At 35.8% G+C, this 16,646-nt stretch overlaps 1 protein-coding gene across 2 annotated transcripts in view; it reads right to left on the reverse strand.

Moving 5' to 3' along the window:
- eIF3a (eukaryotic translation initiation factor 3 subunit a) overlaps window positions 1-16,646 on the reverse strand; it is a 399,865-nt gene that overhangs the window by 262,233 nt on the left and 120,986 nt on the right. For both annotated transcript variants that reach the window (XM_090385008.1, XM_090385009.1), the window contains one exon: window positions 938-1,054. In XM_090385008.1, coding sequence (XP_090241134.1) covers window positions 938-1,054 — 117 coding nt within the window. The remainder of the gene's footprint in view (window positions 1-937; window positions 1,055-16,646) is intronic.

The following is a 16,646-nucleotide window of genomic DNA, read 5'->3' on the forward strand; positions in this document are numbered from 1 at the left end:
AGTCTCATAGATGAGCAAAAACAATGAAGAGTGTCATCATGCACACTCTTCCTCCAGACTTGTCAAGGCAATCCAAATTTCCTTGACTGTATTGTCACTGGAGTGTTGGGTGTTTTGGTACAACCCAGAGGCAGTGTCAGAGCATTAAGTGGACTTCAAAATTGCCACCAAGGCCCGAAAAGTTTTGTTTACAGAAGCATGATCAAAGACTATGCTGATCACGTTTTTGTGACAAATTGGGGGTTTACAAATTCATTCACAGGGAATTTGTACTGAAAGGGAGAGTCAATGCTGCATTTTGCATACGGGTACATTTGAAGCATATTCCCATGTGAGTCTACAAATTCAAGAGAAAGACAGCTGGTTCCTGTTGAACAACAATGCCCCACCCATTCTCCACTTGTGAAGACATATGTGATGAAAACATGCCATTATCCAGATCAACCTCCACCCTATGCTCCCAATCTAGCACTAGCAGACTTGTTACCCTTTTCTAAGGTGAAAAATGCCCACAAAGAAAAGATATTTTTGGCTAATGAAAAACGTAACTGCCAAACTATATCTCTGCTGATGCCTTCACTGACTCTTTTCAGAAACTTTTAGAAAGGTTTAATAGAGCATTCAATCAGGTGGTGATTAACTTTGAATAAAAATAAAACCATTTATGAGGTCCTTCAACTTAACTTCTTTTTATTACACCAGTTTGGGAACTTTACTGCCTCATTTCTCTTAAATGAAAAGTATTTATAATCTAAAACAACAAAATTATTTTTAAACGCCAATGTTTATTTTTATTTAAAATACTTAAATAGCTATTTTCCATTGTAATAAATTAGGTAAAATAATTATTTAAGCAAAATTTTCAATGTTTCTAATTACACAGAGTAAATTCAATAAATCATTATCATCAGGAATGAAACGAGTGACAAAATTTTACCTGTAAGTCATTTCTACGTGCAGCTTCAACTACCATGTTCTCCAAATAAAATGGGGTTGCAAATGGTGCAAGCTCTAACAATCTTGTGAATTCAATAGTCTGATACACTTGTGAGACCTACAAGAAATGTGTAATGCTATTAAACATTATTTTAAATGTAGTAGATATTGAAAAAAATTTAGAAGCAAACTTTATCAAGTTAGGATTGTCAGGCAAATGAATTTTTAATAACTGCATAACAAAATAAACATTATGTGGGCAGTGATGGAGCTTGATGGCTGGTTTGGTTTGGTTTGGTCATTTCAGATCATGAGCCATTCAGATATCTTGTGGAGGGAGAAAAGCAATTTATAGTTTAATTTCTGAAATTAGAATTATGACCAAGAAAAAGCAGTTCAGTTCCCCTATCCAACAAAAGGAATGACACAGGCAGCCATTTTTATTGTAATCATGATTTTTAAACAAATATGAAAGAAGAAAAATTCCTATATTCTGAAAAGATTGTTATTTTACATTGTTTGCCCTCCACTCTTGCTTTTGTCCTTTACAAAACAACTGAATTTATTCACGTTAATTTAAAGTTACTAATATTATTTTTAACCCTCTGTCAAGTGGGATTATATCAATCCCCAGAACTAAATCCCAATTTTTAAAAAGCAAAAAAAATTTGGGCAATTCAACTTTTACCACTGAAAAAACAGATTGCACCATTTCATTTTTACCACTTAATAGTCATGAAGCTTGATGTATATGAGTTGTACGTTAAAACAAATGCTGTATTTATTATGTATAATTGTACATGCCTTCTAAAGAGAGAATATCCATATTTTGAAATATTATTAATGTTTAATCCTTGTAATCCATACAAAAAACAAAACATTTTTCTCTTCTAGTACTGCTGCAGATTCAGTGAACTTCGTAACGTGTCAACTACTATCGCTAATTGCAACTATGTAAGCTGGTCACAGACTGACTGCCAGTGACCAATTAGATGTTACTTTAGAGCACTGTAAAAAAAAAGAGATGCTAAAAGAACAGCAAAAACTTTACCATCATGGGCTCATTACAAAGAGCAGATGACAGTGGTGTATGCCTACCTGCCTATCAAATCACAGATGAATGAATCATTTTTTGTCTGATTTCATAGGCTGGTATTCTAATTCGCTAAATGACATTTCCTTTTATTTAAATCATATTTCTGAAGACATTACTACATTCAATAAATATGCAAATTACCAAACAAGACTGAATTTTAACCATCATCATCAGAGTTTGTTCAATGACCACGTCTGCAACAGCCTTTTTTACCCTAGATCAGTGGTGTCCAACCTACGGCCTCCAGGCCACATATGCGGGGGCCATGAAACAAATCTAACTTTTAAGTATGGCCCCTGTATGGTTAAAGGTTGGACACCACTGCCCTAGACGATACCCATCAGTATACTATAGAACTTATTGTGAAAATTCCTGCAGTTGGAGCTGGTTCTCCTTCCACATGTTTATAGCCATATAACATGGCATTTTTTTTATTTTATTTTTTTTGCAGCCCATCAGCAACAGCAACGCAATGTGAAGTATGTGCAAAGAGCATACTTAGATTTTTTTTGTTCCTCTATGCAAGGCCACTGTTATAAAAATTTCACGAGTGCAAGTTGGGTGTGTGTCATTCCTACTATTTGGATTGGTTCTTCTGAACATGTTAGGGCCAAGTTTCATGGCAAATTTTTGCTGTCTACTTTGCTTGTCAGCAACAGCAAAGCAGTTACAATTAATGGTGTCGAATTATTAGCAACAACCGCAGAGAAAACCCATACTCGAACTTTTGTTCATGTATGTAGAAAATCTACTTGGTGTTTAATTAAGAAGTACACAAGTCTCACATTCCAACTGGAGATGATTTTCATCCAAAGTCAGTTGCACTTACATTTGGATAATATGACTTCATTGTCACTACAAGTAAATTTGACTGATGGTCCAAGACGATAAACCCAGAATCAAAATAAAATTTTTCTCCACAAATAAGTGATTTTAATCAATTATTTTTTCAGAATTTTTTGAAAGTTAAAAAAAAAAAAATCTTATTTTTTTTTTGTTTTCAGTGATGAAAAGAAAACAAACAAAATATAAGAGAATATGTATAACCATACTTTTTTTTTCTCTCTTCTCTTGAACCCACTCTTTGCTTTACATAAACTCATTTTGATTCACAAGATTTTTTTTTTTTTCTTTTGACTGAAAATTGCTTAATTCAATCATTTCACTAAATATTTAAACTTTGTTTGGCAGAACAGCAATAGAAAAGTGTCAGTAACAGCAAAAACAAAACTCCAAACTACAAAACTGATGGACAGGTGGGTACTGTAGCATTCAGTGGAGTCACTAAATGCAGTTAATATTAAACAAATATTCTAGAAAACACTATAGCGTTTGGGGGACTATTTGGATTCTAACAAAACAAAAACAAAAAAAAACATATCACATATTTCCACATTCAAACTGAACAGTGAACCTGATAAATTTTTTTTTTTTAGTAGATAGTTGTGTATATACGACAATACCTTGCACTGCACTGGTAATTGGTACTGAAACTGTTCCATCTTATGTGAAACCGTGCTGATTGAGGTATAATTATAATGGGTTTTAATTGAATGTGTACTAGAGAAACAGTACATAAACAAATTATAATAAATTTATAAACAATTTGTGCTTGATAGCCAATTAAAAGGACTTGAAACAAAAAAATATTGCAAAAATTTTATTAATGAATGGCAATGTTATGAAAGATGAGAAAAAAAGCTTTATTAATTTTGGTATTTCAATAATGAAGTCTGAAGTTTCTCTTCTTTTTTCCAGAGTACAAGTCTTTGTAGCATCAAATCCCATCTTGTAAAATTTGCCTTATCTTGATGGTAATTTCAATATTCATAATTGCCTCACAGGCCATGTCATCCCCCCCCCAAAAAACTTTCTCTAATTCTTCTGTTGAAAATTCTTTTGGTGCAACTTCATATTTGCTTTCCTCTTCTTCATATGCAGTTGGCTCATCAATTTCAAAGAGAGTTGTGCCATCTAAGTCAATTCCAAAGTTTCAAATCCCAAGTCTTTTCCGATCTTCACAATGTCTTCGGGATTTGCTTGAACTTGCGACTCAAAACCAGTGAAATCATTTGCCAAATGGGGTGAAACACGATGCCAAACAGAACGCATGTTGTTCACAATGATTTCTAGCCAAGATGCAGATATATCTTCGATTGCATTTAAAGGGGTAAAAAATAAATTCTGAAATTTATTTTAATACAATACAAAGATATTAAATAAGCTTAGTAGCATTCGTTAGCTCATTTTTTAAAAAATTTAAATAGTGATTTTTACAATTTACGACTCTCCGCTCATACCTGTGTTGGCGACATTACGTTGAACTTCCCAATATTTTATAGATCAATACGAAATCACGTAAGGCACACAACGTAAAACTAGATAGTGTAATATGTAGCACTGTATTAGGAATCTGTTAGCTTAGTATAGAATTATTAATTAATCAATAAAATTTATTAATTTTATAAATTTCATTGTTAATTAAACTGTATTTAAATGGAAATCATGATGAAGACTAGCTGCAAAGCAAAAATCACACAGTAGCAGGAGTGCTGCGGGTCGGGGGAGAAACGAAGGGGGTGATTCTCCAACACATCAGTCTCAAAAAATGTGTGAAGTGTGAAATGTTTGTGGACGTTTTGGGAACAGGACATGATCTAGCCATGGAGGATGTCTTTGTGTGTGTGTGTGTGTGTGTGTGTGTGTGTGTGTGTGTGTGTGTGTGTGTGTGTGTGTGCGCGCGCGCGCTAAGTGCCTAAGGTGCAAAGAAATTAGGCACCAATTAAGCATTCTGATGGGTGTCTATGAGAGTTTGAGGAGAAGAGTAGATGCCCTCGAAGAAATTAACATGAGGGGCACATCAAGCTCTCAGCAGTCCAACTCAACGACAGAGCGCACTCCTGTGCAGCACATAATACAGAGGTAGTCTCCAAGGCTGAATGTGCTGGTCCCACAGAAACTAGTTATTGTTTATGACAATACTGTCAGGAAGATGGGGAATATATTATGCAAAAAGGATAGGTCGAACGGGACAAGGGCATGTCTGCTAGTGGCAAAAGTTGATGAGGTTGTACAGTAGATATCTTTTAAGAGCACAAAAGGTGATATTTTTGCACACGTTGGCACTAATGACCTTAAGAATAAGAGATCTAAGATATAATTAGTAAGTACAGGTCAATATTGAAAGAAAAAGAAAAAAAAAACAAAAGGCGAGTTTGGGTTAAATTTGAAAGTGTCTGCAATTCTGCCCAGACACAATAGGAGAGAGTATATGATGACAGCCTTGTCAACCACTTCGGCCCTAGAGAGAATGTGCAAGGCTCATAGGTTTTTTTTTTTTTTTTTTTTTCCTCAGCATGGTCTGTGCTTGTTAACAGGAGAGCTGCACAAGGATGGGATATACTTAAATAGAAATGGTGCAAGAATATTTGCTGATGCTATCGAGGCAATGTTAGGTGGGTCGGAAAACTGATGGCTTAGGGGGTTTCACAAACTAATAAATTAACAGTAACCATAGACGGAGGTGGAAGTAATTCTTGCACTGCCTCTATTAGAATGGGCAGCGGTCTATAAAGCGAGGTACTGGAGATTTCAAGAACTGCAGGGAGTCGTCTTGGAACAAGTAATTCCTTGGATTGTGTTAGGATAACTAAGAGAAAGAACAGGTACATGTACACCAATGCTAAGAGTATAGTAAAAAAATTTGATAAATTTGAAGTGCTGGTCAAGCCATCAAAGGCAGATATTGTTAGGATAACAGAGACAAGGTGTCACACAGATATAAAGGAATGCAGAATTCAAACTTAAGGAGTACAATGTGCACAGAAAGGATAGGAAGGGAGGATGGGTTATGCTGTTAGTTAAGAAACATAAAATCTAAGACAGTGCATCCAGCTGAAACTGGTGGACTGCGAAATGTTGATTGGTGGACTTATGATTATGATTTTATTGGCGCATTAGCATTTAAGGCTATTATGCGACATTGGTGGACAGTTTTATTCAGTTTGGTGTGTTATTGGACAAATGACTCAGATGAGTACAATGAACAACACTGAAAATAAAGTGGGCCAGAAAATCTTACTGTCTCATAATGGGGGATTTTAGCTTTCCAGATATTAATTGGAACTTGTGGATTGGTCACTCGCACACTAACAAGAATTTTATGAATTTACTGGATGATTGTTTTTCCACAGCAACATGTTCGAGAGACAACCAGAGAGAGAAACACTCTCGATCTTATTATCAGCAGTTATTTTTCATGGATTAAGAATTTTCAGATAAAGGTAACACTTGGTGGCAGTGATCACAGTGTACTGATGTGCGATTTACTTAAAGATATTACTGCTATCAGGGGTAAAGGGAAGGGTATATAAATGGGACGCATTCAAGGAATGCAATTTCAGAAGCTAGTAGGCTTATTGTCTCAACTAAGAAATACTGTTCAAGGGCCTAAATGGATGTCAGATGAACAAAACTCGTGGCAGAGAAGAAAAACGCATGGGATGCATACAAATTATAATGCAACCCGGAAGCCTATTACAGATATAAGCTAGTAATCAAGTCACAAAGGAGGTTAGGCACGTGAAGGCTGATCACGAGAAATCTTTGGCAAAGGATGCAAAGAAAAAGAACAGACTGCTTTGCTTATGTAAACTCTAGAAGAAAAGGGATGAATCAGAGTGGTCCACTTGATATTGATGGCATAACTTTTGCTGATCCTGCTGAGATCGCTGACAAACAAGAATTTTGCATCTACATTCACACATGGGGGATTCTGTAAGGAAGGCGAGGACCAAAGTTTACTAAACTCTAACAGGGAGCTAAATGATTTTGTAATAAAACAAAGGAAAGTGGAGCAGAAATTGTTGGGAAGTTAATCATAAGAAAGGCAACTGTGGTGGATGGGATCTATCCAGTTATACTAAAGGCAGCAAAAGAAGTAAGCAAACCCTTAGCCATAATTATGAGAGCATCCTTGGACTTAGGGGATGTCCCCATGGACTGGAGATGTGCAAAGGTATCCTCAATTCACAAAGGGGATCCAAGAGTGACAAAAATAATTACAGATCTGTTAGTTTCCCTGCTGTTCCGGGTAAAATAATGGAGTTGCCAGTTAAATAAGCATTGTACGATCATCTAGACAAGACTGCAGTAATAATTCAGACAAAGAATGGGTTTGTTAAGAGGAAGTTTTCTGACCACTTCGATTGGACACTATGATGTGGTCACACAGAAACCTTACATAAAAAAATAATTTTGATATCATATACTTGGATTTCAGGAAAGCTTTAATACTGTTTCACATGTAAGAATACTGTAGAAATTGGAGCAGAATCGCATTAAGGGCAAGATGCTGCCATGGATAAAGGGATGGTTGAGTGGAAGAAAACAGTGTTAATAAATGGACACTGCTCTTCATGGACTAATGTTATTAGTGGAGTCCCCCAGGATTCGGTGTTGGGCCAGTTGTTGTTTTGAATATATTTATCAATGATATTGAGGGAGGTATATCAGGCTTAATGTCCAAGTTTGCAGATGATACACAGGTTCAGCAGGGTTGTTATTGACAGTAATGACAGTATGCTACTGCAACAAGATATAGAAAAGCTGGGCAGATGGGCTGAGAAGTAGCAACTGAAGTTTAACATTGACAAATGAAAAGTACTGCATGTGAGTAGCAGTAACTCCAGATAAATGTGCCAACTGTGTGGTACTACACTCAGGCTGGTAGAGAATGAAAAAGACCTGGTGGTAATTATATAGTCTGATATGAAGTTTACTGAGTAGTACATACAGACTACCAGAGCAGCAAATGGGGTCTTGTAAATCATATATGGAATTTTGCTAGTAAGGAGGTGATTATCACTTTGTACAAGGCAACGGTCAGGTCACATCTTGAGTACTGTGTACAGGTCTGGAGGCCTCATTTTAGGAAGGATGTAGAGTTGCTAGAGTGAGTACAGAGAAAGGCAACAAAGAGATTGGTGAGGGGGAACAAAGGGGTGCGCTTACCAAGAAAGGCTTAATTTCTGCAAATTGCAGCATCTGGAGAACAAAGCACCTGCGAGGTGATCTGTTTAACGTGTATAAGGCCTTGAATGGTTTGAGGAGGCTCGATGCTGATGAGATTTTTCATCTTGCTCAGATTACGAACCTGAGGGGAGCACAAACTCAAATTGGGGAAAGACAGTTGGAGAATACACCGATGAGCCAAAATATTATGACCACCTAACTAATATGGTGTTGGTCCTTCCAGCAAGGCATGGACGCTACAAGATTTCTAAATGTGTTTTGTTTTGTCATATCTGGTACCAACACGTAAACAGCAGATCCTTTAACTCCCGTAAGGTTCGTGGTTGAGACACCGCAGATCGGAGTTGCTGTTCCAACACAAAACACAGATGCTTGATGGGACTGATGTCTGGGGAATTTGGAGGACAGGGCAATCAATACCAGGATGTCTTCCTCATGTTATGCAAATCAGTCTCGAAAACAATCTAGGAAGTGTGGCAAGGCGCATTATCCTGCTGAAAGACAGCACCGCCAGAGGAGATAATGCAGACATACCTGGCTGTCCACATGGTGCAACAGAAAACGTGATTCATCAGGCAGACGACCTTATTCCAATCACTCAAAGTCCAGTTTTGATGCTCGCGTGCCCGTTGCAGGCACTGTCGCCTGTGAACCATGGGCACTGCGGCTATTCAGCCCCATTTTCAGCAGGGTTAAATGTATTGTGTGTTGTGACATTACTCCCATCACCAGCGGGTTGCGCAAAAGTTGCCCTTCTGTTGCCACGTGCCATTCGGGATAGAGCCTTCGCTCACCTCGAGTATCGATGAGCTGCGGTCGTCCAACACTTCGTCAGTGGTTCATGGGTTTACCCTTCTTAGACCACTATCGGTAGGTACTAACCACGGCTGACCATGAGCACCCCACCAGCCATGTTGTTTCAGATATGCTCTGACCCAGTCGTGTGGCCATTACAATTTAGCCTTTGTCAAACTCGCTTCAGTTCGTTGCCTTTCCCATCTGAAGAACAAGAGTAACACTGATTAACATCTCAGTATCATGTGTTTTTTATAATGTGGCCCCACCTGCAGTTGCTTCGATTTGCATAACGACTCGCGGATCGTAATGTTTTGGCTCGTCGGTGGTGTAGATGTGCCTAGTTGATTGCTGAATAGACTTCCATCTGTTGTTGTGGAATATGATAGCTTAAATAAATACAACGAAGAACTAGACAAACATTTCGAAAAAATGGATGGGTGTTATTGTAAGTTTATTGTTTATTTGGTTTTTTTTTTTTTAGGAACATTAGCAACTAAGGCCATATTGCTCCGGGGATATGCAGTGGTCATTCCCTGACCTTTCCGCATTCTCCATATTTGGTCACGGGCTCAAATCAAGGTCTAATCAAGAAGCATGTGCTATGCACTGCTGCTCCTGCCCACCTGGCTACGGAGGCGGCAATATGGGAAATGGTGTTGGGGTTTTTTTTTTTTTTTTTTGGCTGATTCTGTATAAGTTTCCTTTCTTGCAGCATATGCCTCTGCTAATGCATATATTTTTGCTTTTATTACATAAGTAACTATTTTAGAGCATTCTGATGTTTTTAACCATACTAAAATATGCCATTTTTAATGAAACTATTTACATTTTAAATCCAGAGAATGGGTACAGCAAAATTTAAAATACTATTAAATTAATATATATATATATATAAGCTATATATATGCATTTTTAAATGTTGAGGAACATAACACAAAATTCTGCAATAGTTATAGTTTCTGAATAGAGAACATTTCACTATTCAGAATTAATTCAGAACATTTCACTAATAGAGAACATTTCGCTAGTCACGGATAGATGCAACATTCTGTCATGATTATACAATTACCAAATAGTAACTTCTGGAAGCTTTATAAGATAAACTTTAAATCAAAAGTATAATGTAACATATAAACCAAAACCCTATCTTGCCTCTTTAACTGCTTTGCTTCATTCTACTCTAACACAAGCATGATGTCAATGGATGCAATACAAATACAGTCGAACTTCCCTATAACGAATTCGATAAATCCAGCGAAAAAATTCGTTATAGAGAAATTTCGTTGTACAGAGAATATCTTTTTTATTAGAAATTGTTATCTAATTAGAAAATGAATCTATATTTATTTTTAATGTATTTTATTTCAAAAACTATAAGTTATATATTAAAGTTATTTGAATTATGTTTATGCAATTTTTGCCGTTAAGTATCACAAATTAAAAAAAAAATCTGTAATTTTCATTTGCACAGTACAATTAAAAAATTGTCTGATTCTCAAAGAAAACCTCACATTTATTTAGAGCATTAAAAACATTATCAGGAACATTTTCACAAAACTGTAGACCCATAAGAACCGTTTTAAAATCATGAATCGTTTCTTTGCCAGTTTGGCTTTTCTACGGGTTGTTCTGATCAGTCTTCAGCATCATCGTTAATTTCTTCGTGATCACGGGTGCATCTAACACTGTTCAGCAGTATTTCATCTTCATTTGGATGTTCTGTTGTAGTCAAATCTTGATCTACATAAACATAACTATCCAGTGTTATTTCATTTTTGATGTTTCCGGACGATTCTAATAATGTCAAAAAGTTTTTCAATTGTGAAAGGGGCAGTTCATCTTGTTCGTCCAGTTGTTGTTCGACTTCTGTATTCAATGCAAACCCCGCTTTCGAAAAACAATTTTTAATGGTGTATTCAGTGACATCGTTTGTCCAAACTTTTGCCAGTTCAGAGATGCAATTTCTAAGTTTAATTGTAACCTCCAACTTTCTAATAACACATTGACAATCTTCGTTATTATTCTCTTTCGATAATGAAATTTAAAATTTTTAATAATGCCTTGGTCCATTGGCTGGAGTTTTGATGTTACGTTTGGTGGTAAAAACAATAACTTCACACTTTTAAGTTTGGCAGAAATACTGGCAGGATGTGCCAAACAGTTGTCACTTACCAACACGATTTTCCTTTTTTATTTTGTTATACACTTGTCTAGTTTTAATATCCATTCTTCAAAAATATCACTTGTCATCCATGCTTTTTTTTTATTAAAGGTGTAGTCAACTTCCAAAGATTTTGTGCCCCTAAAATATCTTGGGTTTTTTGATTTTCCAATGACCAACTTCACACTAATTTTTCCCTTCCTGTCATATTTGCTCCAACTAGCACAGTGATTCTTTCTTTGCTTTATTTTCCGCCAAAACATTTATCTTCCTTAAAAGCAAGTGTTCTATTCGGTAAACATTTAAAGAATAAACCCATTTCGACAGCATTAAAAAATCCTTAGGTTCATGTTCTTCCAAAATCTTCTTTAAGGTATTGTTCCTCCAACTGTTGCAATCTTCTTCGCTTACATTAACACTTTTCCACAATTCTGTGTTGCTTCTTAAATTTATCTAAATACCCAGTGCCCACAAATTCTGTATGTCCAAAGGCACTATGCAAATTTCAGAGCTTGTTGCTTAATTATTGGACCCAATATTGGTATATTCTTTTTACGTATCATTTGCACCCATTTTTGAACAGCTTTATCAACATCTTCGTATATACACAACTTAATTCGCTTCTTGTCTGCTCCTCCTTCAATTGCATTTAAAATTGATTCTCAATTTTTTTAAATCGTAGATAAACTGCTTGCAGGTGTGCTATTTCTCCACAATATCTTTTTTCTTAAAACCCTGATCAATATCATGAAGAATCTTTGCTTTATCATTAATACTTAAACACTTTCTCTTCTACATTGTTTCCGTAAAAATTACTCGACTGCAGCTCTTGCCGATACGAACACTGCAAACTTCGCTGTGCTGGCCACATAGTGAATTGTTAATACCGCCTACTTAATGACGTTCGCTTGCCAATTCAACAGTATCACATGACCTTTCCTATCAATCACTTTGAAGAGACATATGACTTTGTTAATTTCTTTTATTCTGTTTTCATTCATATATACACGAAAGAAAATTTATGGTTAATGTATGCTGTATGTTACTTTTGAGAAGGAAAAAAATACAAGAGCATATAGCCTGTGACTGATGACAAATTGTTCTAAAAGAACAAAATTAAAAAAAATATATATCATGAAAACCATCTACTGGGAGTCCAGTTAGATGAGAACGGATATATCATATAATGATTGAGAGGAAGGTCACATGGTACGGTTGAGGTGAGAAGCGAATGTAACTCAGTAAGCGTTACTAAAAACCAACTAGGATACCATTCTATGTATTGCCGCCGCAGCACGCTAAAGGTTTACCACAGCGAATTTCGTTTTCCCTTTAGCCAACATCAATTTACAAGTCTCCCCTATTTATTGTAAAGTTTATGACCACTTCCAAGAAAACCCATTTGGATTTATAACTGTAACAAAAATGAAACAAAGATCCTCCACTCAAACATATGGCCACAACTGTTCACTAAAAGGATGATTAATTCCAGATGCTAATGCACAATTTCAGAGGGAAGGAGGCCATATGTTTGAGTGGCTGTTTAGCAGTAAATGCTTGAAAATATTCAAAAACGCTTTTACTAAATTTTTTAAAAATTCGCTATAGAGAGACTAACACTTCGCTATATGGAGTTAATTTTACATGTAATTTCGTTTCAAGGTGCAATGTTTTGCGAAAAAATTTGTAATATAGAGAAATTCGTTAAATAGAATTTCGTAGTAGAGAAGTTCCACTGTGTGTGTGTGTGTGTGTGTGTGTGTGTGTGTGTGTGTGTGTGTGTGTGTGTGTGTGTGTGATATACACGTGTGTGTGTGTGTGTGTGTGTGTGTGTGATATACACTAATGTTTCAAGGATCTCATAAAGAGCAGAGCAGCAGTTATATTTTTACATAAGAAATTTTTGGGCAAATTTTCTTTAGCGAGAGTTACTAAATAAGTCTATTTCAAGATATTGAGAAGGGTAAATTTTTCAATGGGCATATGATTTGAATAGGAATGAGGAGTTTTATCTTCAAAAATATGGAGCATCTCTATTATCACCAAGGTGTAATACCCAAATGCAACCTCAGAAGAATATCATACTGAATCTCTGAAGTTATCTAAGCTTACCACATCCTTTCTTTCTCTTTCTAGTAGGCTTTTAAAGATAAGGTGCATGCTTACAAACTATTCACGACTGAAGGGTCCATAGGTTAGTACTTTTTCCAAATAACACAGTTTAACACTGTGCCTCAACATGTTGATCACTTTCTTGCAGGTACAAAAGTTTACATACAATGGACATGTGCATGCAGAAAAACCTTTATATTACCTCTCCCTAAAGAGCAGAAATTACATTCTAATTTTTTCATTTTCTATCACCCTAAGTGTAATACCAAAGTTGGTACATTTCTCTTGGGTTACTTCTACCCATATGCAGTACTTGGCATTTGTCAATGTTAAACTTCAGCTGCCACTTCTCGGTCCATCTGCCCAACTTTTCTAGCTCCTGTTGCAATAGCACACTGCCATTACTGTCAACCCTGCCAACCTTTGTATCATCTGCAAATTTTAAGCCTGATATACCTTCATCAATATCATTGTTAAATATACAAAACAACAGTGGGCCAAACACCAATCCCTGGAGGACTTCACTAATAACATTAGTCACTAATTAACATTATTTTAGCTCTATAAACCATTGGTTGGAGTTATTGAAGAAGATTCTGATGCAGAAGGCCTCTTTTTGTTCTGATGCTAAATTAAATAATGAGTTAGCTTTAATTCCAGGCGATCTTAGCCAGTAGCCATTTTTTTTTTAACTGATATCTCAGTTAAAAAACCCTTTAAATCATTCAAGCATGACAGTGGTAGGCCAACTGGATGGAGGTGCAACAAATGATGTAGAATCGTAAGTTTCACAAGGTGTAAAATGTTGGTGCACATTTAGCAAGTGCATCGATGACTAAAACTGATGATTTGTTTAATGTATCCAGAGCCAGTGTATAGAAAGTGATGTGTGCAATCACCAGGTTTGGAAAAAACAAAATCTGATAGGATGAATTGAGGAAGAAAATTTGAAGCTGACTGACGTAACTACTAGACCCTGAAAAGGATTTTTAACACTAGAAAAAGGGTACAGTGGTGTAAAGAACACAAAATCTGGAACACTTGATTGGACACATCAATTTTCAGACGAATCATCATTCACACCTTTTCCAACATCAGGGAGAGCTTACATTTGCCAATGCAATAGGAAGCAAATCGTCCTGACTGTCTTGTGCAGTCGTGAATTATCAATAATGGTTTGGACAGCGATATCTTTATATTCTTTAGGTCCTATCATCACCATAAAAGGGAAAAATTACTGCCACTGACTGATTACCACAAATGATGCTATATTTTAAGATAATGATGCTCAAATATAAACAGACAGATGTGTGCTTTGGTTGGTTTGAAGAGAATGAAATTGAGGCTAAATTTATTGAGTTACTGGGCTGCTGTGGATTGTGGAGAGTGAGAAGATTTCTTCCACCTTTGCTGATAACCCAAGGAGCTTAAAAGGTTCCTCCATGAAGAATGATGTAACATTCCTCATAAGACAGTTCCAGATTTATTTCAATCTGTTCCACATAGAATTCAAGTTGTTTTAAAAGCAAAGGGTGGCTCAATGCCACCTTAATGCATATCTGTAACTCTTATAACAGGTGTTTCCATTATTTTGTATACACACTTAATTCTTGAACACCATACAGTACAGTGCATCCTATCAACCAGAAAATAGTTGAACAAAAGTTAAAACTACACAAAATCAAATAATGAGTTATATTCAGTATGTTCTCTATAGATATCGAAAACAGACTGAACATATCACTATATGTGTGTGGATGGATCCAACCCAAAATATCCTGGAAATGACCACAATCAACATCCACACAATGAGATATTGCTGCTGGTACAAAGTTAAGTGCTGCAATATCTCATTTCTTCTGACCCTGTGTCATGAGGATTATTCAGACTACATTTCCCTTTAATAACTTCCACTGAAAAAAAGACTGGAGAAGCTACAGTAGCACTGAAAAAAATTGCATCACTTCATTTTTTAGGTTGATTTCCTTATACTGGCAGCTAATCTTTTAGAAAAAGCTGAAAGAACAAATAACCAATAATAACACAATATAAAACTATTAAATGTTGAAAAATTTTATATTAAAAAAATAAAAAGAAATAAGTACTTTTTTCCCGAAATAACAGCATGTTTCTTACAGTTCACAATATAATAATTCTATGAAAGCAGTGAATTTTTTTTCTCTCAATTCTTTGTTCATACTAGGATTACAAAAAAAAAAAAAAAAAAAAAAAAAAAAAACACACTAATATTTCATTGGCCCACCCATTGTGTTGATGACTGCTGCACATTATGTGCATCAACTGGATAAGGTTCTGAATGTATTCCCAAGAAATCTGATGGCACCAAACACTGATTAATGTCTCCTGCAGCTCTTAAGTGTTTTTGGTTTCTTTTGCATTACTGAAACACCCATTTTGTCCCAAAAATTTTAAAACAGATTGAGGTCTGGACTTTTCTGAGGCCATGTTGTTGCGCAAATTCGTTTATCCTTCAACTGTTTTTTTGCACCTGTGAACAGTGAAGACAGCAAATTACATTTTACTTTTAATTACATTTATTTAAGCAGAAGTGCAGTGTTTCAATAATTTAAAACTAGCTAATTTTATGAGGTAATACTTAGTTTTGGCTCTATTACATGGAACAGAGTCGTCCTTAAAAATGCAATTGGCAATATCTCCACATGTTCTCTAATTGTAGGATGTCCTTGTAGACCTCAGCATTCACTGTACCCTTCACAAATTCATCTATGTGAAAAATAGCCCACATAATTTGAAATGCAGTACAGGTTTCACTGTGGAGAAAATCCAGTCAGGATGAGATTCCTCCCCTCTTCTACATCTAATGAATTTTGATTCAGAGAAAATAACACATTTCCACTAATACTCAGAACATCTAGCATGCTCTTTTGCCAACTTAAGATGATGATCTTTTATTTTTTCCATCAAAAGTTACATTTTTTCAAATGTTATTTTCAAAATAACAGCTCCTTCGGGATTCAAGATTAGTTTTTTTTTTTTTTATTTTTCCTTATCTAGAAAGTGTTATTTTTAATGTATTTAATACAGAAATAATGAGGCCAAATTAGAAATAGAAAGATTAAGAATGCAATTTTATTAACTGCTTATAAAAAAATGTTGACGATCCAATATTGTATGCCATTAATACACTTCTGGTTATGCCCCGTTCTATTTTCTTTATCATATCAAATTTAGTCTGCACGTGTAGAACAGCCATATTGTCACTGTCCTTCCCACACCAGGAGGGACAGTCCTAGGTTTGAATCCCGTCGATGATGACGCAAGGAACTTTTATAGGTTTTTCACTCCGGAGCCAAGTTAATGGGTCTCAGGAGGAGATAGCAAGGGTTTTTTCCACTTTTTCGTCCAACAAAACAGGCAAGTTGAGCAGAGAACACACGCAATTTACAGCCACAATACACATGGGTATATGAATTAACTTTCCAGGTGACCCTAATGTAATAGTTTGGATTATATCAAGTTTGTCACTAA

The sequence above is a fragment of the Mastigoproctus giganteus genome, chromosome 11 (genome assembly GCF_048544385.1).
Source record: "Mastigoproctus giganteus isolate SK-2022 chromosome 11, ASM4854438v1, whole genome shotgun sequence".
Lineage (NCBI taxonomy): Eukaryota > Metazoa > Arthropoda > Arachnida > Uropygi > Thelyphonidae > Mastigoproctus > Mastigoproctus giganteus.